Here is a 26,488-nt window from a genome sequence, read left to right as displayed (position 1 = left end):
ACTCAGAATTTTTTCTAGGATGGCCTATTACTCCTGGAGTTATCCCATATTGTAGGTAGAATCTTAAATAAAATCAAACCTGAGGCCAGTTATTGGGGTGAATGCTGGAAGATCAGAGAAGCAGAACAGACCACAGCTACCTCATCTCACCAGTTCCTCAGCTGGTATTGTTTCCTCAGACTGCAAGCTTTTGTGTCCTCATCCCAATGGCTCTCAGCTGAACTGTGCTGCTCAAAGCCTGAATGCAATATATCTCTGTCTTAGTTATGGCTTTATTGCTGTCAAGAGACACCATGACCAATGCAACTCTTATAAAGAAGCATTCAGCCAAAATGCTGAACCAGCCAAATTCTTCTAGTTTCTGGTCCTCATGCCTTACATAATCTTTATCTTTCTGCCCCCACTCCCTGGGATTAAAGGCATGTGTCACCATGCCTAGTTGTTTCCAATGTGGCCTTGAACTCCCAGAGATCTGCCTGGTTCTGCCTCCGGAGTGCTGGGATTAAAGGTGTGTGCTACCATTGCCTATCCTCATGTTTAATTTTGTGGCCGTCCTGTTCTCTGACCCCAGATAAATTTATTTCCAGGAACACACAATATTTCAGGGAACACAATACTACCCCACCATATAGTGTAACTATACTTAAAATCTCTCTCTCTCTCTCTCTCTCTCTCTCTCTCTCTCTCTCTCTCTCTCTCTCTCTCTGTGTGTGTGTGTATACAGTACCTTTATATATAACGCATATGTATTTTTAGGTAAATTTGTAAGTATGTTTCCCTATGGCTTTGTGAAATATCATTAGTGTGATATTTATTTATTTCCTTTTTCTTCTGGATTACTCTCCTCCCCTCTCCCCAGTCTCCATTCACCCCCTTGTTTTCTCCTTTTGTAACAGTGGTTGGTCCAGCAATATATCTCTGTCCTAGTTATGGCTTTATTGCTGTCAAGAGACACCATGACCATGGCAATCTTATAAAGAAAAACATTTACTTGGGGCTGGCTTACAGTTCAGATGTTTAGTCCATTATTGACATGGCAGGAAGCACGGCAACATGCAGGCAGACATGGTGATGGAGAAGGACCTGAGAGTTCTACATCTGTATCAACAGGCATCAGGAAGTGAACAGTAGGCCACTAGCCCTGGTTTGAGCTTCTGACACCTCACAGCCTGCCCAGCGACTTACTTCCTCCAACAAAGTCACACCTACTCCAAAAAGGTCACACCTCCAGATAGTGCCACTCCCTGTGAGCCTGTGGGGGCCATTTTTTTCCCCCAAATCACCACAATCCCCAATGGTATAATAGTAGCACTGTTATCTTGGAAGTAAACAACCACTGTCTAACTGTGCTTAAGGCTTGCACAATTGCCTTTGGATCAAAGAATGATAAAATAGACGTCCAAAGTGATTTAAAGTCAAGATATGAAAAAACTGTCTCAGCTCCAAACTGTTTTCAGGTCCTATCTTTATTTTATATTGGGTGCATCTATATCTGACCACTGCAGTTCCAGTGGACAGTTGTGGGTGGGCTACACTAACTTTATCATGCCCATTTGTTTTCCAAGTGGAGGTATTTGATGGGCGATTTACCGACAAGCTTGGAGTTCATTGGAAAGTTCTGGCTTGTCAGTGTGGACTTGAGATTTATCTGTTTATGCCCAACATTTAAATATATGCAACTGGATGTAATCACCTACGGAGAGATTGTAGACAGAAAAAAAAGGGGGCAAGGCGAGTGTTAGTTATTTTTAGTTATTTTGGCAGCGCTCTTACCCCTCGAGGAACACGTCCTGAACACGACAAATCCACAGAAGAGCTGTTTATTAATATAGGATAGAAGAGACGTGACAGGCCTGTGTGAAACGCACACATGAGTGAGAAGAGGAGAGAGAGAAGAGAGACCTGTGCAAAATGGCGCCAGCTTTTTAAAGAGTGGGCCACACATGTGTACAGGACCGCATGTGGCTACTCCACGCATGCGCGCTTTTCGCTGCCATGCAAAGCCACGGAGTCCTAGTCACCAAGATGTTCTGACCTGGGAATGGCTATTTTGAACTGGAAATAACTAGGCGGTCCGCCGGGCAAGCCCAACCATGTGGACATGTTGTGATTTCCTATTAGAGAGTGCTGAAGATACAAGGTGGCCAGACTAAAGAAGCCCGAGGATGAGGAGGAATCTGGAAATATCTTTCACTGGATCACCAGGACTGAGATTCCATGCTTTTCTAGTGGTCACACCTAATTTTTCTTATATCATCACATGTTTACCTGTTTGCCCCCAAGAGAATGAAGAGCTTTCTCTCTCGTTCTTGGCACTCAGAACAGTATCTAACATATTGTGATAAATGATGCAGTACAGATCGATTTCCCCAGAAATATTATGAAACATCTGGTGTAGGACATACATTACAAGACGTAATATTTACCAATATTTTCATATGCCTACTAATATAAATGAAGATTATCACCTTACCCCTAGGAATTTTCTCTATTATTATTATAGAGAGAAAAGTCACTCAGAATGTCGCCTAACACTCACCAGAAGCAGCAGCACATGGTGACTTGCTTAAAATGTAAATTCTAGGCTCCATCTGAGAACTACTACATAATCATTTGTCATAACAAATCCAGGGGATTCTTACACGAAAATTCAAGAAGTACAAATAAAGATAATGCATAGAAAGTCATTTCAAAATTCTCCAAGCCTTCAAATAAGTGAAAAATGCACATGGATTTTAACATTTAAAGATTGTAGAAGGACAATTTACAGGGAAACCTCATGTTAATAGGAACTGGAAACCAATGTGAAAAAAGAAAAGCATAGAAAAAAGAAAGAGGTATACAGATTGTGTCAGTCACTTTTCATCACTGTGACAAAACACCTAAAAGAAATTTAAAGGATGAAATACTTATTTTGGCTGGGCACGATGGTGCATGCCTTTCTTTAATCCCAGCACCTGAGAGGCAGAGGCAGATGGACCTCTGAGTTCGGGGCCAACTGATGTGCATAGTGAGTTCTAGGACAGCCAGTGCTATGTAGACAGACCTTGCCTCAAAACAAACAAAAAACAACAAACTTATGGCTTACCAATTGGGAGAGTTCAGTCCATTTCTTCTGCCTGTGGTGAGGTACACCACCATGGTGGGGATTGTGTGGGATTGCAAAGCTGTGAAGGAAGGACACAAAGAGAAGATATCCAGGGGCTGGGGATTTAGCTCAGTGGTAGAGTGCTTGCCTAGCAAGCTCAAGGCCCTAGGTTCAATCCTCAGCTCCAACACACACACACACACACACACACACACACACACACACACACACACATGACAACTTAATTAGTGAAAGCATGTATAGCCCCGAAGCAGAAGGTCCAGCATAGACATGAGGAACAGTTGAGAAGTTGCTGCCAGCAACCTGAGCCTAGCTCTCCCAGATGACTTTGAGAAGTTACTTAGTTTCTCCACACCTCATTTTACACTGTGGGGTGAATGGAAATAACCTCGAGTATCTATAAGGTCTGGAAAGATTGTTGTTACTTAAAGACTGAACTTTTAGTTATTTCTGGCACAGGTTCAGTGAAATCAGAATCATAAATCAATTGAAGTAATGTATTACAAATGCATGTGCAAGAATTAAAAGAGATGTTACATGACTGTGTTAACACATTCTGTCACACAGCCTGTGGATGAAAGAAGGATGGGACAGATATCTAGAGAGATCTGAAGTCAGGAGATGGAGAGAATCCCATACCTCGGCTTCCAGTTGTTTTTAAGATTCCACTTCCATTTTGCATTGACATTGGGACGTATACTGTTGTTGGAGAGATAGGTGAATTGTGGCATCATATAAATATAGTTTTATAGCATTAGTGGTGGGAAATTTACACACATAAAACTGTGTGCATGAGGGACACCACCTTGAACATATCCCATAATGTCACTGTAACATAATCACTTACTCTATGTATTTATGTCTCCAGACTTCAATGATCACTTTTAATACTGACCTCACTGAACTGCCATGAGGATTTAAAATTAGTTCAGGAAAAACTCTTAGCACAGTGAATGGCTTTTTCTATAGTCATTAAATGATACCTATCCGATACGGAAAGTAGAACTGACAAGGAAGAGTAATGAAGTCTAGCGGTTTGCATTCCACAGCTGGCTGGATGGTCGCGCCATCGCTGAGTTACTGAATACAAGAGCAAAGCTTCGTTTCTTTGTGTGGGTGATAATTACTGCGATTTTTCTAAGTTCCATGCTGCTGCTTCTGGATATAAGAATGCCATATCCGCTGCAGTACTTTTTAGGACAGAAATACACTGATCACCTACAATGTACCAAGTGCCCAGGATTCAATCTTGAAGTTGGCAGTAAGCTGAATATACCTCTGGAACAGTCGCATTATCCCAAAGTGCAGAATATGTGATGTGGAATACTAACGCTGAGGTTAACTGCGAGTCAACTTTCCTGTGTTCATGAAGAAGGGAAGAAAAGCAACTGTGGATGGAAGAAAGGAAATGGGGGGGGGGGAGCGGGGGACGACACATATGCAGAGAACAAATGCAAGGACGTGGGAGGAAAGGAAAAACGAAATAATCAAAAACCACAAAGAACAGAAAGCGTGTAAAATTCGAATGAAATAAGGGAAACGCTCTATGTGCTCCCAGCGATCTCGCTACCAAGCTGCCATCAAAACTCTCACACTCGTTATGTTTGCTCGGAAAGCATTCTAAGAGTGCCAACTTCCTGGAGCGGCGCGGTGCGGCGCTGTGCTATGGCGTCACGACCGGGCGGGGACTTCCGGTTTTTGCCAGGACTTCTGTGAGCAACCCTGTAGGTGGACAGGTAAGCTGCTGCAGACTGCCCTGTGGGTGGTTTTGCCTGAGGATAGGCAGGCGTGCTGCGCCTGGCGGTGCCAGGATAACGGAGCTGCCATCACCCCGGGTGCAGAGCCGCTGAGCTGAACTACACGGAACCCTTTGGTACTAGGAGCATCCTACCTGCGGCAAGGTCGCCAGAGGTTCTCTGAGAAAGGATGAACCAACCTGAGCCTTGTTAGCCAGTCCGCTAGAAATGAGTCAGAGTCTGTTCTGGGGCTGCCCACACATCTGAGGTCCACACTGCTTTTCATGCCTTAGTTGCAAACTTTCACCTTTGGCGGTTTTTTGTTTGTTTGTTTGTTTTTTCTCCCCTCACAGCTCAGAATACAGGTTGAGACACTACTTCATGACTCACTGATTAATTTTTTTCTCATTCAGGTTATTACTGACCGTCTGCTCTCTGTCCTGTATGCTCAACAGTGGGAGAACTTACAGTATGCCATTTGAACCCCCCCCCCCCTTCTCTGCCCTTTTAGTTTGAAAAGCACGTCCTTATAGCTGGGGTGGGGGATGCAACCAAACAGACCCGGAAAGTAGAGAGATCTCTAGTCCTTAGTCACAACGGTTTGTTTAAAACAAAACTTTAAACCATAAGCGGGTGTGTTTGGTGTCTGTTGAATGCTTTCTTGTTTTCCATCTAAAGTTGAAAAGCCTTTCTGTCTCTCGCAGTTTCTCCTGAGAAATCCAACTGAGAATTACGTTCACCATCGTAGATAATGTGTTGTTGCTCTCCGATTGATCTTAAGATTTTTTTCTTTGTTTTTAGTATTTCAAAATGCATCTTTGGCATGCCTTGTATTTCTGTAGATTTCTCCAGCTTGAGGTTTGCTCAGCTTCTTGAATCTGTGGATTTATGTCCTTCTCAAATTTGGGAAGTTCTCAGAATCTGTTTCCTTGAATGTCTCTTTCCGCCCCGCGTTTTCTCCTCTGGAACTCCGATGGTGTGAGTTTTAGATTGTCATTGTAGTAGCAGTCCCCGGGCCACTGCTGAGTTTTTAGACTATTTCCCACTAATGCAAGTTTGTAAATTCTGTGACTCTATCCAAGTTCTCTGATCTGGTTCTTGTCGGTTCCACTCTGGTTGATCCCACCATGTAAGTTAATTGTTACTTTTTAAATCTCCTTGCTCTTGTTTCTTATATAGCATTCTTTTGGTAGCTTCTAAACTTTAGTATGCACTCACATTTTTGTGATGGTTTGCTGTTTTCTGGTAAGAATATTTTAATCAAGTCCTTTCTCATTTTGGAAACTATTATGTTCCCGATGTCTTCAACATTTTCCCAAACTACTTTGAGGAAGAAATTGGGATGTTATAAGTTAGGAGAGACTGGTATGGTCATCATTGGCAAAATGTCAGATCACTTTCTGAAATGTGGTATGGTATACTTGTCTCTTAAAGGTTCACAATGTTTATCAGTGGGTTGTGAACTAATGCTACATGACTGATGAGGTGAGGTCCTAAGAGGTGAGACTTTAATCTCATCCTCAGGAGACACTTGGGTTTGAAAGTCAGCTTACCTGCACTGCCAAACCCTATCAAAATAAACCATGTGGAAAGCATAGGGATAATGTGTTCAGGTCCTCAAAAGAACAGCCTATTTTTGTTCTGGAGTTCCCATTGTCAGGCTTAGCTATGAAGTTACTTCCTTGATGACTCCTATCCCAGGGAACAAGTCAAAGCCAGTTGTTTTTTTTTTTTTAGCTAACCTGCTTGGGATTGGACCGAGATTGACTTTGCTCTACCCTTTTAAAGTTCCTAACTCACATAATCTGTGAGGATATAAAATGTTGTCTAAAGGCATTAAGTTTTAGGGGTGTGCCATTTGGCAAGAATAAATGGGGTGCCCTGTATTTCCTGCAAAGTTTGTTTTTTTAAACTGTAACAACTGTCAGTACATGTCTCTTGCAAGATACGGTCTGGAATTAACTGGTTTCCCCTAACTCATTAACCTGATATTCAAGGTCTTCATGGTCTGGAGTAGGAGAATCCCAGCCCTGATCTAAATATGTGTGTGTGTGTGTGTGTGTGTGTGTGTGTGTGTGTGTGTGTGTGTGTTTCTGCAAATCTGTCCCCTGTGATCAGCATTATACTTTGTAGAGGTTTTTTTTTTTTTTTTTTTTTTGAGACCAGGTCTTTTTCTGTAATCCAGGCTGACCTTAAATTCCTGATCTTGTGTAGCATGAATCTTAAAGGTACTTGTTAATAAAATCAAGCCCGAGGCAGGTTATTGGGGTGAATGCTGGAAGATCAGAGAAGCAGAACAAGCCACAGCTATCTCACCTTGCTAGTTCCTCAGGTGATCCTGTTTCCTCAGCCTGGAAGCTTCTGAGTCCTCCTCCACATGAATCTCAGCTGAACTGTGTTGCTCCAAAGCCTGAACGCTTAACCAACCAAATGCTTAACTAACTACATGCTTTACTCCTTTAGTTCCTGGTCCTCACGCCTTATATACCTTTCTCTTTCTGCCCCCACTCCCTGGGATTAAAGGTTGGGTTTCTGGGACTAAAGGCGTGGGTCACCCTGCTTAGCTGTTTCTAAAGTGGCCTTGAACACACAGAGATCCACCTGGCTCTGCCTCCCAAGTGCTGGGGTTAAAGGTGTGTGCTACCACCGCCCAACTTCTGTTATGGCTTGCTCTGACCCATTTTCTAGCCACCATTTTTGGCTTTGTTCTAGTGGCTGTCTGTTCTCTGACCCCAGATATGTTTATTTTGGGGAACACACAATATTTCAGGGAACACAATACCCACCACAATCTTGCCTCTACCTCCTAGTGCTAGGAGAATAGGCATGAGCCACAGCACCTGGGTTTTTGTTTTTGTTTTTGGTGGTGGTGGTGGTGTGTGTGTGTTTTAGACAATTATGTATCATATAGCCCTGACTGGTCTCAGACTCACCCCATTCCTGCCTCAGCCTCCCAAATTCTAGGATTCTGGGCGTGCACCCACATACCCAAACAATACTTTCCATATTGGTATTCTTTGAGTCTTCTAGAAAGCCTTTATGGTTATTAGCCATTTGTTTTGAGCCATTCTCTTTTTATAAAGCACCCTTCTGATGTTTTGCCTGTATTTTAATTGTGTTGTCTCCATCTTACTGATTTGTAGATGTTCTTTGCATATTCTGAATCTGTGCATTGAGGAAATCTGTTTTGTGTGTATAGCTACTACACACAGGTTTTATAAAAAATATGGACTGAAGATGTACTCTCAGTGATACAGCAAGCACTTAACATATGCAGTGTCCTGGGTTCAACCCCTGTCCCTACTAAAAAGTAATTATATGTTCAGATAGATAGTATACTGAGAGATTAAGAGAATGAAAAGAAAATCACAGAATGGGAGATCACTGTAAACCTGTACGTACACACACACACACACACACACACACACACACACACACATATGCACGCACGCACGCACGCACGCGCGCGTAATGACACATGAGTAGCATTTGAGATTCAAACCTGTTCTTGAAGAATACCCTAACAACAGTCTTATAACCAGAAAACTGAACACACATGTGCGCATCTTCTCTTACTCTATTTCCTGAGTATACTGGCACTGTCAGTGTGTATTGATATCATCTAAAGGATGCATGCTAAAACTCTTATCCTTTATGGTGAAAGCGTACTATAACTTGTTTAGGTAACCTTTGACTGTCCAAAGGTCAGGAGATATGTTGTAATGGAAACATGAGCCTCTGATGTTGTCTTTTGATCTTAACCTACATGTGGCACTCCGTGTTATGGTTCATTCATTTTCCATATTGATATCTAGTTGGCATATGTTGTTTGTCTGAAAGACCATCTTTTCCTTACTTCTGTCCCGATATAGCTGGATTTTTCCCCCTCACATTTTCCTTTTTCTTGTCTTCTACATGCAGACATCCAGTTTGACCAATACCATTTGTTGAAGATGCTTTCTTTTTTCCAATTGTGTATTTCTGGCTTCTTTATCAAAAATCAAATGACTGTAGGTGTAATGATTTATGTCTGGGTCTTATATTTGATATCATTGAGCAACGTGTCTGTTTTTATGCTAATCCCATGCAGTTTTTTTTATTACTATAGCTCTGTGGTACAATTTGAAATCAGAGAGAGTGCTACCTCCAGCAGTTCCTTTATTGTTCAGCATTGTTTTGGTTGTTTTGTTTTTTTGTTTTTTGTTTTTGTTTTCTATATGAAGTTAAGAGTTGTCTTTTTAAGATCTGTAAAGAATTGTGTTGGAATTTTCATGGGGATTGCATTGAACCTGTAGATTGCTTGTGGTACGATGGCCATTTTTACTGTGTGAATCCTACCAATCCATTGAGCATGGGAGATATTTCCATCTTCTAATATCTTCTTCAATTTCTTTCTTCAAAGACTTTTTTTTTTTTTTTTTTCAAGACAGGGTTTCTCTGTGTAGCCCTGGCTGTCCTGGAACTTGATTTGTAGGCCAGGTTGGCTTCAAACTCAGATAGATCTGCCTGTCCTAGCCTCCCAAGTGCTGGGATTAAAGGTGTGCTCCACTATACCCAGTAAGACTTGAAGTTTTTATCATACAAGTCTTTCACTTGCTTGGTTAGAGTTACCCAAGTTTCTGGGTTTTTCTTTGTTGGGTGGGTATTTTGCTCCTGGGTTTTTGTTTCCTCTCTGGATTTTCAGAGTGTGTGATGGCTGTGTGTTACCTGTTTTCCTGTCCTGCTCAGCTGGGGAATGCCTGCTGGTGTTGGAGGCTGGAATTAAGCAATGAGTTGGGGGAAGGAAGTGGGAAGGGACCGGTGCCTGGGATCCATAGGAGACATGAGCAACTGCAGAGCTACGGAGGAGCCTGAGGGATTAGGTCTGGGGGAACAGAGAAGTAGAGAAGGTCTGTGGGCAGCCCGCCTGGATTTCCAGCAGGCTTGACTTTCAGTTGAGCAGGGGACATCTGCTTGAGTTGGGGGCTGGGATAGAGCAATGAGACTGGGAAGAGAAGCCAGGAGAATGGTCTGTGGGATCCTTAGGAGATGAGGGCAGGGGAAAGGGAGGCTGCAGCTGGTGTCTGTTGTAGTGTTAGGGGTGAGTCTGAGGGATTGGGTCTGGGGGAACAGAGAGAGCAGAGAAGGTCTGCGGGCAGGCTCTGTATCCCATATTTTTGATGTTATATTTTTAAATCTGTTCTCTGCTTTGTACTCACTCATCTATCACATTTTGTTTTTCCTGTTGTACAAATTTGTTACACATTCTTGGACAGTTCTTTTAGTAGTTACTGGTATTTTTTTTAAACAGGCAGAAACGCTTTTCCCTGGCTTCTCTAATTTTCATCAGTGGAAGATTGTTTGGAAGCAAGCTGGTCTGCTATTGCAAATCAGATTCACCACATTTTAGACTTAAAGATGAATCTCAACTGGCTGGTAATATTGCTAAGTAGTAGACCACTTGCCCAGCACATACAAGGCTCTGGGTTTAATCCCTAGCACCACTCAAAGAACCTCATCAAAACCAACTGCCAGTCTCAGCTCTGTGGTTTAACACAAGAGATAACCAGCATGCTAGTATTTGAAGTAGAGCTTCTGCTATTTTTCATATTTCCTTCTCATACTGTCTTCCCATATGAAGTACAAACTTTGTGTGTCTGCCACGAACCTTTCAAAGTCCATCTGTGCATGTCCAGTTGCTAAATATTTCACAGGTGGGTGAAACACTGTTACCCAGGAAGCATAGGAATCAGTTTCCGTTCAAGAATCAGACACACAGAGTGTATGTTCTGCCGTGTTTCGTGGAGAGACAACAAGTGTGCATGTTTGATGACTCACAGGAAGATTGGCTTTTGAGGATGTTCTAGAAGCTTCCTAGACACCTGATGTGTGTAGTAAGGATACAAGTTATTATTAGATATAGTTAGTAATTGAACTCTTGCAGACTGGAGGACAGCTCAGTGGGTAAGACATCTCTTGTGCGAACAGAAGGACCTGAGTTTGGATCCTGAGACTCACGTAAGAGCTCTGCTGTGACCCCAGCACAGGGAGATTGGGAGGGGACCTGACATAGGAGTCCTGGAAGCTTGCTGGACAGCCAGTCACTTCAGAGAGACCCTGTCTGAGAAAATGAAGGTTCCTGAGAGCAGTAGACAAAGGTACCTAAAGTTGACCTCTGACCTCCATGCATGCACACTACAGGTGAGGACATACACACATACCAAAAGAAAAAGGGGAAATCTGAAAACCTCCTGTCCTGTCTGTTTCATGTTTAATATGATTGAAAACTCTTGGGACAGTCTACCTCAAGCTTTTTAGATGTTATCACTACCAGTTCCTACATGATTGTAGGGATTCTGAGTAGCTAAAATACATAGCAGACATTTGGATGTAAAGCTGAATAAAATACACATACAAATCTACTTTGAATACTTTTGTTCAGCATTTCAGCCTTACTGTTCTCATTGATTTCATACAATAGAAATGGTGTACATATGTACATTATAAATCTTATAATAAGTATAATGAAGATGTAGTTTTCATCTTCTAAAATTTATACTGATCAAATGGTGGTTCTCTGTTTTGCCCATTTATGCAAAATTATATTTCCTAGTTTTGCATAAGATTAAATTGAATAAAATATGTTGCATGTAAAATTTAAAAATTATTCATATCGATGAGCATGTGTATTTAGACAAACAGGTTTTTGTAAATTGCAAAGTCATCATCACCCTTGGGTGTCATCCAGCCTGACTCTTGGTGCTTATCAAGTGGATTTAATCTTAATCCAGGCCTGCTCATAGGCTGCAGGCAAGGCAGAGGGCGGAACTGTCCCCTTCAACAACATATAATTGTCATCACCCTGTGTTTTGTTAATCTGTCCCTTGCAGAACTGACTTACCTCAGTTCTTCAGGTAAGATTTTCTTCCCTTCTTCACTGCTTGGGGAGAATCAGACACAGGAGTGAGGGGGGTGAAAGGTGCCTTGGGGATAGGCGTGTGAACCCACACTTCTCAGTCCGGTTCTAGTTTGCTGGAAGTGCTTTAGAATTGCAGTTGTGGTTTTGTTTTCCAGTTTTTATGGACTGTGCTTGAACTCTCTGTAAGCATTCTTGCTTAAGAAAAATCAATTAAGACTGTTGGTTAGTGGGCTGGAGAGATGGCTCAGAGGTTAAGAGCACCGACTGCTCTTCCAGAGGTTCTGAGTTCAATACCCAGCACCCACATGGCGGCTCACAACCATCTGTGTACATAATAAATAAAAATTTAAAAAGAGTTTAAAAAAAAAAAGACTGTTGGCTAAACATGAAAATTTAAACACTCATGTTTAAATTTCTTCTTCCTACCTAAATTCACAAAAATGACAGTAAAAGGAATGTAAACCTAGAGCAAGGGGGATGAAGGGGCAGCAGATTCTTAGAGAAGTGACATCATAGAAATTTTAGGGGGAAAAGGGAAAGCTAAATGGAACCAGCAAAGCTGTCTTGGTGGGGCGGGTGTGACCGGAACTGTCGTTTATCACTCCCTAGTATGGCGTCCTCGTGTAACTGACTGTGCAGTCCTCTGTCACAGTTCCGGTAACTCCATTAATGGCCACTTGGCTCTTCAGCACTTGGTTATCCACAGCACTCCTTGCATCGGTCTTACGGACGTATTTTTGTGATTTTTGTTTATTTAGAATTAATTCCTCAAAATGAGGCAAAAATGTTGTAAGTATTGGCCCACGCTGTCAGATAGTTTTCCAGATGTGTGGAGTGTCCCATTCCACTGACTCCTCACCATCATTGCACCTGTCTTCATTAAGATGGTCTGTCTCGGGACAGACATTGAGACCTTACCCACTGCTGGTGTAAGTGGCACTCTGGAGACGCCCAGCACTAGGGCAGTGTTTTCCATCCTGGGCCTCCTTGACCTTTTGGACTGCATGCTTTATTGTGGCAACTAGATGTTTAGCTGCATCTTTGGCCCCTAATCTCTCTATGCCAGGAGTTCTCAGTTCTACCAGTGAAAAGTAGCTTCAGTTTTTGCTCTGTATGTTTTGGTGACAAAATCCTTCTCAGTTGGGAAGCAGGGTGATATCACAGTCTAAACAGCACGGGGGGGGGGGCAGTGCAAGCTAGGGAGAGCCTGCTGGGGAAGCTCCAGCTGCCACTGCCCCCCCCCCCCCCCAATCCCCGTCCCCAACCAGGAACTCAGCATGGCCTCCCCTGACAAAAGCAAACCTTGTCAAAGACCAGGGTCAGAGCTGTGAATGCAGGGATGCCAGTGGGGCTTGAACTGGGAGGTGAGGGGCAGTAATTCAGTCATTGACAACAGCAGGAAAGCACTCCAGAGGTCACTGAGGATAAAATGATGAGCAGTGATAGCAGAAAAGCAGTGGGCACTAAGGAAAGGTGTAGACGAATTTCTAAACAGTCTTATTAAATAAGAAACACAGAGCCAAATACAGAGGTAATAGCTGAAGAGACCAGAGAACTAGCGAAGAGCCATGACTGGCCTTAACTTATCACCACGCTGTAGCTTCCCCAGGGAGAGCTTCTTCCTGTCTAACCTGCACCTTTATTGTCTTCCTGTTCTCCCTTCTCATTGGCTCTAAGCCCACCCACATCACATCCTCATCACTGCCATTCTATACAGACCTCCAGGTCTCTCTGGTTGGTACTGGGATTAAAGTTGTGTGTCACCATGCTTGGCTGTGACTTTGAACACACAGAGACTCTGCCTGCCATGTGATCAGATTAAGGGCGTGTACTACCACCACCTGACTGTTTATGGCTCACTATGTGACCTCTGATCTCTAGGCAAGCTTTATTAACATACAAATAAAATATCACATTTCAGCATAAATACAATATCACCACAGAAAGGAAAGGATACCCTGGGGCAGGGGGCAGGCTGGCATGAAGGGGCTGGAAGGACAGAGTTTTGAAGTGTTGAGACCTGGTGCCCAGTACAAGGAGGGCAAAAGCAGGGATGGGGGGGCTACTTAAAGATTTCAGGGTCACCCGTTTGTATGTATGAAGTCATTCAGACCATCATGCATGCCACTGCCTCATGTCCTGGGTATTCTCTGCCTTCCTCTTCATAATTCAATGGCATAGTTACCCCAAACAGTGTGCTTACAGAATTTGGACAGAAGAGGGTGGCTAGAATGAGCATAGAGGAACCCAGTGGCTCTCCAGCCTGGGAGAGCGGAGCTTTCCCCCCAACCTTTGCCAAGTGAAGGTAAAGGGCCTGTCCCAAGTGAGGCACTGAGCTATCAGAGAACTCCTGACTAGTGGAGGGGGAAGTGATCCAAGGGCACTGTGGCTTCCAGCGGGAAACAGACACAGGGGAAAAGGTTAATCTGACTGACTGTGAATCCTGCTTGTCTGTTTTCATTCCTGACCACATGACTGCTGATTCTCAGGAAACCCCCTGATGGTGGATTGAATTTGCCTTTCAGTCTTTTAATGCAGATAGCTGAATAGTCTTGTGTTTTTGTCATGCCCTGTGGCTTCTCTTCTGGGTGGTGTTGAAATGTCCCCTTTTTATTCTTCAATGCTCTCTTTGGTTCAAGGCTTTATATTCTACTGCCTATGTGGGAGATGAGGGAGGGTGAGACAGGGTCTCTATGTAGCTAGAGATGCTAACCTTGAACTCCCCCCTCCCCGTGGCCAGAGACTGCTCCTCTGCACCACTGCTGCTGCCTTTTGTTCAGTCTTTATTTTGTTTCTCACCTCTCCTCCACCCTTTTCTTTAGAGATGGCCTCGGAAGTTCAGGAAGAAATCCCTGTGCATGAGGAGTTCTTTCTCTGTGGTGGAGTTGAAACCCAGATATTAAAATGTGGGCCCTGGACTAATCTCTTTGATACACAAAGTGTCGCCAGGCCAAAACTGCTTATTTTCATTATTCCAGGTAAGTCACGGGTCCTCAAAGACTCTGACTTCAGAATGACTGGTGGTAAACTGGAGAACGGGAGGGAAATTAAATGGCAACTCATAACAAGCACAGTTACTACCCTGAGTGTGTGTTTTAGTTTTCTTTACATTGATATCTGTCATATGACCGATCATACGCAGAAGGTACCGCATGCACAGTTTTGCAATTTCCCTTGTAAAAGTTTTTATACTCACAGGCTGTATCAAAGTTTCAGTTTTTAACAAGTTCCTCCCACCTTATTTTAAGATGAATATCTGTTTAATAGGGAGTTTTTATTCTGGGATTTTCTTCCGGGCCGTCACTGTTAGAGATACCTGGTTGGTTGCAGGCAACGTGTGGACTTCCGTGCTCAGCTGGGTTTACTCTTCAGTGTGAGACTTCATGCTCAGCCAGCATCTCTCTTTGGTTTAACCTCCTCCGGAAACAAATTTATAATCTGGGATTTAACATTCTTCTTGAAAATTGGGCTGGTAGCATGTGTTAAAATGAAAAAATAGGGGCTGGAGAGATGGCTCAGAGGTTAAGAGCACTGGCTGCTCTTCCAGAGGTCCTGAGTTCAATTCCCAGCACCCACATTATGGCTCACAGCCATCTATAATGAAATCTGGTGCCCTCTTCTAGTTACAAGGTTGCATGGAGGCAGAATGTTGTATACATAATAAATAAATAAATCTTTAAAAAAAATGGAAAAATAGACATACTCTGCTGGTAGTGAATGAGACTTTGAAGTTGTAGGCATAGCGGGTGCTACTCTGTGTAGCTGAGATTTGGTGATGAAGCGGTATAGAAAATAACTAGACTAGTAATCCTGGACTGGAGGCCAGGTGTAATCCTGCAACTGGAAGGAAGGAAGGAAGGAAGGAAGGAAGGAAGGAAGGGAGGGAGAAAGGGAGGGAGGGAGGGAGGGAGGGAGGGAGGGAGGGAGGAAGGAGGGAGGGAGGAAGTAAGTAAGTTTGGCAACTAAAGTGGACAAGTGTGAAAGGATTTAAGAGGAGAGTGACATAATCTCTGCCCTGCCCCCATGGCTGTCTTCCCTTAGGGGTCAAAGCCGTTTTCTGAGAGAGATGTTAGTGGAGGGTGAGGGTAGATAGAATAGCAGGGATGCTGAATGAAAGGAATTAGCTTCCAAAAAGAAGTATGTGAATTCTTCAGCAGCTTCATGATAGAATAGCAGGTGTATTGTACGTAAGGTGTAGAAGGGCCCAAGATTCATCTGGAGAAGGGTCCTCAGAGTTGCATGCTCTGGATGTTAGTTGTTTCTGGCTGGTGGAAGGACCTAAGCATGAAGTTCTTACACTTAGTGTCTCCACGAGAGATAGCACCTGAGAACACAGTGTTCCTTCATCTGATCACCTACTTCTGATCCAGAAAATTGGGCGGTGGCACAGTCATTCTTAAAAGGCCCTCCAGGCAACCATGACGTGCATGCTAGGTCCCATTATGGGAATTTGTTGCTTAAAGGTAATGTAGATAAGTTCTTTGGATTTGATAACTGCTGAATTGTGGGGCAGAGGTGATGACGCAGTTCAGCTCGATTTTGAAATCTCTTAAGATGTGCATAACAAGAGGAGGACTGTCAGCTAAGGATCCAGTTTGTCAGGGGATATGTGAGTGACTGAGAAGTTGATGGGTCAGAGCAGGCGGAGTGAGTAATGTGAATAGTTGATGAAGGAAGACAGCCCACTGAACTCCCCACCCAGCACTAATCATTTTATTCATTCATTTCTTCCGAGTATGCTGCAAAAAATATTTTGCCGCCATTGAGGTGTGTGAAGTGTCAGAGAATCTGGAGTGAGGCCTCTACTGAAGAGGTTTGAAAGGTGGAGAACCCCAGGGTTTCCTGTGTGGTGAGGAGGTGCGGGGAGCAGTTAGTGGGGGCGCTGCAGATGGAGGGAAGTGCGACCCATTCCTTGTTCGGTGAGCTCTTTCCTTGGGGGCACTTTGAGATTTTCAGATGTGTCCTTTATGCTTACTCTGTTCCTCTGAGGCCCCCCACCGTTTCCCGCAGTCTCCCCAGAGGCCTAGGCTGGTTCTGCTTGTTAGTTGGTAGGGTTCTGGTGCCCTTTATTTGGGGCGTCACCTATGCAAACTGTCAGGAAAATTAGAGTGCACACTTACGGGTGAAGGCATCCAGAGTTTGGTGTTTTTCCCCAGGCATGCCACTTTCAGCAGCCTCCGCAAGTTGCACTGTCTAGTTGCTCTCTACACCTGTCCATTTGGGGTTGTATGGCGCCTTCATTGTCAAGACATGATTGCTAATAGAATGGGTAAAGAAGTCAGACCAGCCCAGTCCTCCAACAGAGGGAGCAATGTGAAGAGAGAGGATGGCACTGTGCCCCAGACCCACGTCACTAAATCCTTACTGCATGTGGAAATAGATTAGTTGGAGAAATAGTCTGGACATGATGGCACATGTCTGCACTCCCGTCATTTGGCAGCTGAGGGACAAGGATTGCTTCGAGTTGAGGACATCCCAGGTTCCATAGTACAGGCCAGTGAGAGACTCTACCTCAAAGGGGAAAAAGACAATATGCACACAGAAAAACAGACATTAGCTGGGCGACCGCGGCGCACGCCGTTAGTCCCAGCACTCGGGAGGCAGAGCCAGGTGTGTCTCTGTGAGTTCGAGGCCAGCCTGGTCTACAGAGCAAGATCCAGGACAGGCTCCAAAGCTACAGAGAAACCCTGTCTCAAAAACAAAACAAAACAAAACAAAACAAAAACCCAAAAAACAAAACAAAACAGAAACAAACCACTGACAACAAAAAAACCATTAATGGAAAGAGACTAGCTTTACTAGGTGCAATGACTATATATAGAATTTAGGAATTCTGATTCAGTATTTTGTGTGAATGTATGTTTATGTTTAAAATTATATCTATATTACTAAATATATTTCATGCAAGAGTTAAGTTCCACCTTTTCTGTATCTATTAAGATGAGTGTGTGAACATTTCAGTTTATAAATATGACAGATAAAATTAATTTTTAAATGTTAAATAAATCCTGTCAACTTTGGTTAACTCTACTCAGTCATAATGTACCTTTTTGGTTTTTTAAATTTTGATAGATTTAATTTGTCAACCTTTTAGTTTACAATTTTTCATGTATGTTCATAGTGATACTGACATGTAGTTTTGTTTTTCTAGAAGTAGCATCTGGCTTTGGTATGAGGGTAATATAGACCTCACAGATGGGTTGGTAACTATTTCTTCTTTGCATGTTTTCTTGAAAATACATATAAACTGATAATATTTTTTCCCTTGAGTGTTTGGCAGAATTTACCAGTGAAGCCATGTAGGTCTGGATTTGTTTGTGAGCTCTTCAATCTTTAAGCTTGACTTTCTTAGTTCCCAGTAAGCCTATTGAGATTACCTAATTCTTCTAGAAAAAGCAGTGATGTTTTTTCTATCTTTATAGAAAGTTGCCTATTTTGTGTAATTACCCAAATCATAATGTTTTCTAACTATTCTTTGTTTTGAGCTGAGGATTGAACCCAGGGCCTTGTGCTTGCTAGGCAAGTGCTCTACCACTGAGCTAAATCCCCATCCCCTGTTATTTTAATGTAGAAAAAAATGATTGAAATCTAGTTTTTTTTTTTTTTCCTCTTTGCTCTTTGAGGGCCCACCACCCAAATCCTAATAAATACATGGAGACTTATTGTTACCTGTGAATGCCAGCTTTTCTTAAATTATCCCGTCTACCTTTTGCCTCAGGGATTTGATCTTTCTCTATTCTTTATCCCTTTCTTTCCTTCTTACTCTGTGGCTGGTTGTGTGGCTGGATGTCTGGCCCCTGGTGTCCTCCTCCCTTCTTGTCTGTTCTCTCTCATTTATTCTCTCGACCTGCCAGCCCTGCCTGTTTCTCTCTCCTCTCTTGCTATTGGCTGTTCAGCTCTTTATTAGACCAGGTGTTTTAGACAGGAAAAGTAACACAGCTTTATAGAGTTAAACAAATGCAACATAAAAGAATGCAACACATCTTTGCATTATTAAGCAAATATTCCACAGCATAAATGAATGTAACACATCTTAAAATAATATTCCACAACATTTCCTCCTTTTTGTCTAAATAAAAATGCAAGATTTCAACTTTAACATAGTAAAACTATATACAACAAAAACAGTTATCAAGTAAGAATTGCATTTACAATATTTAGTCCATTTGTATTTAGCAAATTCAGAGAAAATACTCCATTATCTATCTTAGTGATTCCAAAGTTTTATAACTAATTTACTTTCTATCATAACTAAGGAAAACAATAACTCTAACTATTTAGTTTTTAACTTCATCAAAGACCCCAGAAAGATGTAATATTACCTAACAACAGAGACATCTGGCTGCCTGGACAGTCACCCAAAGTTCCTGTGCAATGTTGGGGCATCCATCTTCAGCCTTCAGGCCTAGACTATCTGGCAGACTTTTCATTGAAGCAGGAAATTTGAAGGACTGTCCTGCCTTGTATTAGCATAGTTCATCAGTTACTTTCCTCTGTGTCCTGCAGAATGTCTGGCAGACTCTTCTGTGAAGCAGGACTCTCAAGGACTGTACTACCTTGTTTTGGCAAAGTTCAACAGTCTTTTTCCTATGTCCCTGCTTGTCCAGTCTATTCAGCATATTGTCAGCAGTCAAGGCAAGAGCAGGTTCTTGCCCAAATGGCTAGCCTTGCCACATTGAAGGCAAACTCCGTATGGAGTTTCTTCAATGCCCATCAACCTTTTATGAAGTAAATTGGTGCTTCCAGGAGCAGACATGTCTGATTGTCATGAAAAAGACCTTAGGTTATTAAACATCTTAAACGCCACATTCTGTAGGTCTTTGAAGTGTTTGAAAATCATCTATCTAAAATATACCTGTTTCACCTTGAAAACATAACTAATGTGACTTATTAAGTTTGATTATTATAGATTAACTACTAACCTCATTTCTTAATTATACATTACATTTTTAAATGAACTGCATAAGCACACTACCCAGAACAAGAGTAGAAACATATATACATTGTAACAAAAGTAACTTCTGATGTGTTTTTTGTTTGTTTTTGTTTTTGTTTTGGAGCTGAGGATCGAACCCAGAGCCTTGCACTTGCTGGGCAAGTGCTCTACCACTGAGCTAAATCCCCAACCCCAACAAAAGTAACTTCAAATTTGTATCAATGTATGAAAATCCATACAAAAGCAAACTATCTGAGATTAATAGTTGTTCTTTTATCCTGTATTCTTATATTCCCCTAAGTGATAACAAAGATCCATAACCCACCAATTAACCACCACCCATCCACACCCCGCCACTTGGGAATGTGGGTGTCGTTCTCTAGACTGCTTCCTGTTGTCTGTGGGCAAAGGCATCTTTAGGGGTCCCTGAGAAAATTGAGACAATGGCCAAGTCCTGGAAAGACCAGTAGTAGCCTTTGTTGATAGATTTCACCTGTCTAGTTTCAGGAGGTCTCCCCTGATGAAACCAGAAGCTGTTGTTTGCTTATCAGCAATCCAAAAATTCAAGGTTGAGGGTTGGGGATTTAGCTCAGTGATAGAGCACTTGCCTAGCAAGCGCAAGGCCCTGGGTTCAGTCCTCAGCTCTGGAAGAAAAAAAAAATACCAAAAAAAAATATTCAAGGTCGATACAGCAAAATACAGAATCCAGACTCCCTGTGTATTCCCCATCTCTGTATGGCTTATTATTTTTTTAAATATTACTTTACACCTCTCTTTAAAAACTTTATTTTATTATTTTTAAACTTTTTTCTGTAACTGTTTATATCTTTCTCTTTTCTTTCTTAAGCCTACGCACATTGTTAAGCACACTGTAACCTGTTTAGAGGTTTTTTTGTTTTGTTTTGTTTTTTCCTATCTGGGATCTGTCTTTATTGCGTATCTCTAGTCTTTTTTTGTCTGCATGAGCAAAAAAACTGCTAAGCATCACAGCTAGGACCTCCACTACTGCTTTAGTGGCTGGCTCCACCAGCTTCTCAAGTCCATGAAAGCAAAGCCTAAAGCTTGTAGCCCAGTTGGAGGTGCACTTGACAAGGGACCGCATTCAAGCTACCCCCCACCCCAGTTCATTGTCTTTTACCCCATAGATGTATGTATTGAATATTCTGTTTCTCTATACCAAATCCATGTCAAAAATACCATCTTATACACACAAGAAAAATCACGTGTAGTGTATATGTCCATCAATGGTTGATCACACAAACACAGACATAGACACACACACACAGAGACACACACACATACACACACACAGACACAGACACACACACACACACACACAGACACACAGACACATACACAACAAATACTTGAAATAGCAAGATAACATTTAAAGTTTTCTAAGATTCTAACATTGACTGGCTTGGTTCTTTTATTTGTTGTTGTTATTGTTGTTGTTGTTTATTTTGTTTTAGTTTTAGTTTTTGTATAGCTTATTAAATAACTGAGGTGGTCAGATCTTGAAATGCCATAGAGACAGAATTAATGGCTTGGGACTTTATTCTGTTAATAGTGGGAAGCCACATAAGGATGATTTAAATGGTTTGTGGTTTGAAGATATTTCTTATGACACCTAAATGTAAGTGTGAATATTACTGCATTTGTAGAAAATGATGTGAGAAAACCCAGAGCCATCTCTGTCAGCGTGTACATCATCTTGCATGGGCCCGTTGTCTTTCTAATCCAAAGTCTTGTCTTTTCTTAGGTAACCCAGGCTTTTCTCCCTTTTACTTGCCATTTGCGAAGACCTTATACTCTTTGACAAAAGGCAGCTTTCCGGTGTGGATAATCTCTCATGCTGGGTTTGCCTTGGTTCCCAAAGATAAGAAGATTCTTACAGCACCAGATGGTATGTCCTTTTTAACACCTTTTTGATTGACAGTGAGTGGGTCTTCTTGCTTCCAGAAAGGCTGTTAGCATTCATGTTTCACAAGTGGTCACCTGTTTGTGGTTTTAGACCCCAGGTGCCACATGTTAATCATTTTAGAGATAGTTTGTCTTTTGCAGATAATATTCTTAAGAATTTGAGCAGATCAACAATTTAAGTATGAATCACCTCCTTTACTTCCTAACTAGTGACTAGCCATATATTTGTTGATAACATACTTCCAAAGTCTACCAGAAGAAATGCTAGAGGGAAAGTATAAGACATTTAGAGTCTAAGATCTTTAGAGATACGTTCTCCCTCCTGTGCAAAGAATGACCACAGGACAGAATGCCCTGCTGCTCACGTGAGACCCACAGTAGAGGTCAAAGGAGACTTGGTGGAGTAATGGATGTCATAGTTGGAGCTGCCGTGGCACAATACCATTGCCTAGAAAACTTACAGATTTGTTTCTCACTACTTCCTGCTTTTGGGTGGAGAGGGTATAGGCTTGGGAATTGCACCTAGAATCGTGTGGTGCTGGGAAAGTACTCCACCAGTAACCACATCCCCAGCCCCTGTGTCATAATTTCTCAAGGCAGCTTAGTCCAAGGTGAAGACACTGGGTAATGGATACCTGGGAAGGAGATCCCACTGCCTGCTTCATGGAGGCATTCTCTATGTACCTCATTGTAGTGGGAAGAGAACCAAGCTCTTGAGATCCCCTTAAGGGCAGTAGCCCCATAAGAGTGCTCCCTCACAAAGGATTCGCTCTAATACCACATCTGTAGATGAAGGGGGGATGTGATCATTAGATCATAGAAGGAGGTTTTGATGCATGGATGGGTCTGGGATGTGGAGGTTGCGGGGAGACACAAGTGTAGCCGTGTAACTGACAGAGTAGCATGGAAGGAAGTGAGGTCAGGAGGTATGTTGCTGCTGTGTGGGGCTAGCTTGAGAAAGGAGAGCTGGGCTTCTGTGTGAGAATGTGCTAGATGGTTTATAAGGGAAAGAAATGTTACCGTAGCATGGCAAGCTACCTGTTTTTTACCCACAGGAATTCTAGCATGTTTACTTTCTTAAAGCTTTTATAAGTGAGAGGAAGTCCATAATTTAAATTCCCTACAGATGTCAAGCTCAAGTCTTCTGCTGTGGGGAGAGAGGAGCTTTATTGCTTGTTTCACTCCTGGTTCTTACAGGCCTCTCTCTCTGTTCTAAAGATACAGTAGCATTTACCTTTGTTTTCTTTATGACTGTATATTCCTGAATCTTTTAGGTATTAATATACAGATTTCAGTATACAAACCTGTGTGCCGTAAATGACCTACATGATATTCAAGGCTAGTTTTGATGATATTTCTTTTTAACTGTGTACTCTGGCCACTCTCCATTATATCAGCTTGAACTTTATATCAGAAAGAACGTTAGGAAGCCTTAAGCCAGTAGAACACAGATGGTGTTTGCGATGAATTACAGACCACAGGTGAAATGCCGACTGTTTTGAGAGTGAAATGCAAACTGTGGGGGGCTTCCCACACTCTCTTGAGCATTAGCTCTAGGAACTCCCATTTCCGTTCTTTGTCAGTGTTGTGGCTGTGATTGTAGTTTTGTTGTTTGTTTGTTTTTGTTGTTTTAGACTTGTTTTATTGTGTTATGTGTGTGGTGGAATGCCTGCGTGTATGTCTGCACACACGCCTCTGAGGAGGTCAGAAGAGGTAGGATTGGAGTCACAGGTGTGGATACTGGGGGAATTGAACCCAGGTCCTCTGCGAGAGCAACAAGTGTTCTTAACCTCTGAGCCATCTCTCCAGCCCTGTTTGTTAATGTTTTAAGACAGGGTCTCACTAAAAAGCTCAAGCTCTCTTTAAACTTCCAATCCTCTACCTCTCTAGTGGTACGGCTGTGGGAGTGTACCACCATGCCCAATTCCAGTTTAGATTTTCAGTGTCCCCAGAATGTTCTGCTGAGGGATTGGTCTCCAGTGCAGTGGTTCCCAGAGGTTAGGGTAGAGCTTGTGGGAGGTGATTATGTCAGCAGGGCTCTGACCTCATGAGTGAATTCCTCCAATTAGGGATTCATCATGTAATGAGATCTTGGGAGGTGGTAAACCATTTTGGAATAAGTGGGTCATTGGGGTCATAACCTGCAGGATATTTTTTTCCCCCTGTTTCCTGTTCTCTCTTTTTACTTCCTGGTTGCCAGAAAGCCAGCAACCTTGCTCTACCATCCCTTGCCTTATGGTCTTTTCCCCAAATCCCCAAAACAATCAGGTTAGATAGCTGTGGTTGAAACCTCTGAAAACATGATTATTGTCTGTGAGAGCTTTGTCCTGGCAGTAAAACCAACACCGTGATTATCTGAGAACATCCCCCAGGCTCTTCCTGAGGGGGAAGAGAAGAAATCATTTTACAGCATTCCCAAAGAAGTCTCAGTAGCAAAGGCCTGCTCTCCAAGGGACTAGACACTGCCAGACCTTGTCTAACCCAAGGGGAGGGCTTCCTGGTCTTCCTGCCTCAATAGAGAATAAAGTAATTTGAAAAGTATTTGTTATGATCACAGCACAGTGTCTCCCCCTCCCCCCAGACTGAAAAGTATAAGGTTGTAGAATGCTTTCCTCCCATATTTCACCACTATCTCAGGAGGCTTTCAATATACCAAAGGTGTGTGCATTGCAAGACACAGGATCCATTAAGGAGGTCTTAGGGCAAAGCGGTGGCAAGAAGGGGAAGAAACAAAGACCTGGAGGAAATCAAAGTCTCTACCAGATATTAGATGTAGCTCAGGCCTAGCCGCCGTGATACAAAGCTTCATGCAAGGATCTAATATTTGCGTTCCTAGAAATGGTACATCATGTCCAACTTTAGCCAAAAAGCTACAAGGCTTTGTAAAAGGCAAGAAAAAAAAAATCAACAGGACTAAACAAATAGTGAATCGTAAGCAAACTCCGATGTGCCTATTGCTGATTTTCAGACTATCAGATAGAGCATTTGAAGAAACCATGACAATCAATATAGTGAACTCTAGTGAGAGAAAACCGTAACAGAGTGTGGAAGAGCAGGGACCCAGTGGCGGATGGAACTTCTTAAGAAGGAATCAAGAGGAGGAGATACCAGGAAATCCTGCAACAAAATGAAGAGTCTCACTGGGCTTGGGGTTCGACCTCACGCAGCTGAGGAAAGGATCTGTGAGATTGAAAATAGGTCAGTAGAAACTCCCCAAACTGAAATGCAAGTAGAAAAACAACCAAACTGTTTTTAAAGAAGAGGCTATTCAAGAGCCATGGCAGTTTCCAAGTGACATCTGCATAATTACAGTCCCACAGAATGCAGAGAATAGAGCCAAAATAATGGAAGTCCTTAAGTCAAATGACAAAACTCAGATTCAGGAAGCTGGAAAACACTGAGCAGGGTCAATACTCAAAATCTCCGCCTGTGTTCACATGTTGAAATTACAGGAAACCACCGGCAAATAGAACCCTTGAAACAAGACGATGAAATTTCTGAGAACCTTCTTATCATATATGAAGAGAAGAATAAAATACTTTGTTTTAAAAGACAGAGGCATGTGGATCTCTGTGAGTTCGAGGTCATCCTGGTCTACAGAGTAAGATCCAGGACAGGCACCAAAACTATGCAGAGAAACCCTGTCTCGAAAAATTGAAACAAAAAAACAAAAACAAAAACAAAACAAAACAAAACAAAAAGACCCCAAATATCATCAACCTAGAGTTCTGTATCTAATAAAATTATCCTTGGAAAGTAAAGTACAAGTAAAGACTTTCTAGACAAGGCTTTAGCTCTGCCTCACAAGGGAAGGAGAGTGAAGACAGAAACCCAAATCTGTAACAACAAAGGAAAGGCATGGTTAGAGACATGGCTGACCAGTTAGGAGTATTGGTGAAATTATTAAGGCCACTCCACGTAGTTAAAAGGGAGGTTTATTTTGTGGGGTAACTTACAAATGAAGGGGTAGGTTGCAGGGTCTGGCAAAGGTATAGGGCAGTCCGGCAATGTTCTCTGGAGAACTCTGCTCCGTCTACCTCCAGCGTCCAGCATCCCGGAACCAAGAGAGCCACCTCCTCCTGCTCCTCGGTCTTCCGCTCCCTCCTCTGCCCCGCCTTGTGGGCGTGATCATTACTGAAGCCTCAATGGAGGTTGGAACTTCCAGGCCAATGCTGGGATGGCTATCCACTACATAGGAGGACTTGCTGCTCTTCAGAGGACCAGAGTTTAGTTCTTAACACCCATATCTAGTAGGTCACAACCACCTGTTTCCCAGCATCCAACACCTTCTCTGGTCTCTGTGGGCACCTGTGTTTGTATGTGTGCATATACACATACACGTGCACACTCACACACACTCATGCACACCATGCACACCCATATATACACACGTACACACACATATACACACCACACACACATACATGAACACACATACATATGCACAGGTAAACACACTCACACACACATACACATGCACATTTACACACACAAATTTATAAAAATATAAAAAAGAAAAGCAAGGGAGAAGAAATGAGTAAAAGGTTTTAAAAGTTCCTTATTCTAAATTTACCTAATGATTGCTCCCATTAATTAGTGGTGATAATGTGTAAGTGGAATGAGTGTTGGCAGTGTCACAGAGGCTGAAGGAGAACAGTTGAAAACACTGTGATGTAACATCCCCAAACTAAAGGGAAAGTGAAACACTGTCCCCTAAACTGGGCTTAGATTAAGTACTGCAAATTCTAGGGCAACCACCAAAAAATAATTTGAAGAAATATAGCTACAGTGAAAAAAGAGAGAAAATGGGACAATTGAATATGCTCAGTTAAGACTAGAAAGTGTAGAAGTGAGAAGGGGCAAGGGAAATGTATCAAATAGAAAGC

At 42.4% G+C, this 26,488-nt stretch overlaps 1 protein-coding gene across 1 annotated transcript in view; it reads left to right on the top strand.

The window, feature by feature from the left end:
• Positions 1-4,792: 4,792 nt before the first annotated feature.
• Positions 4,793-26,488, top strand: part of Ldah (lipid droplet associated hydrolase) — a 67,070-nt gene continuing 45,374 nt past the window's right edge. Inside the window, exons 1-3 of the mRNA XM_036171182.1 lie at positions 4,793-4,845; positions 14,566-14,721; positions 21,442-21,585. Coding sequence (XP_036027075.1) covers positions 14,568-14,721; positions 21,442-21,585 — 298 coding nt within the window. The 5' untranslated portion in view covers positions 4,793-4,845; positions 14,566-14,567. The remainder of the gene's footprint in view (positions 4,846-14,565; positions 14,722-21,441; positions 21,586-26,488) is intronic.

Source organism: Onychomys torridus, chromosome 21 (genome assembly GCF_903995425.1).
Source record: "Onychomys torridus chromosome 21, mOncTor1.1, whole genome shotgun sequence".
NCBI lineage: Eukaryota > Metazoa > Chordata > Mammalia > Rodentia > Cricetidae > Onychomys > Onychomys torridus.
Note: the sequence above shows the minus strand (reverse complement) of the source record. Positions and strands in the feature narration are given on the sequence as shown.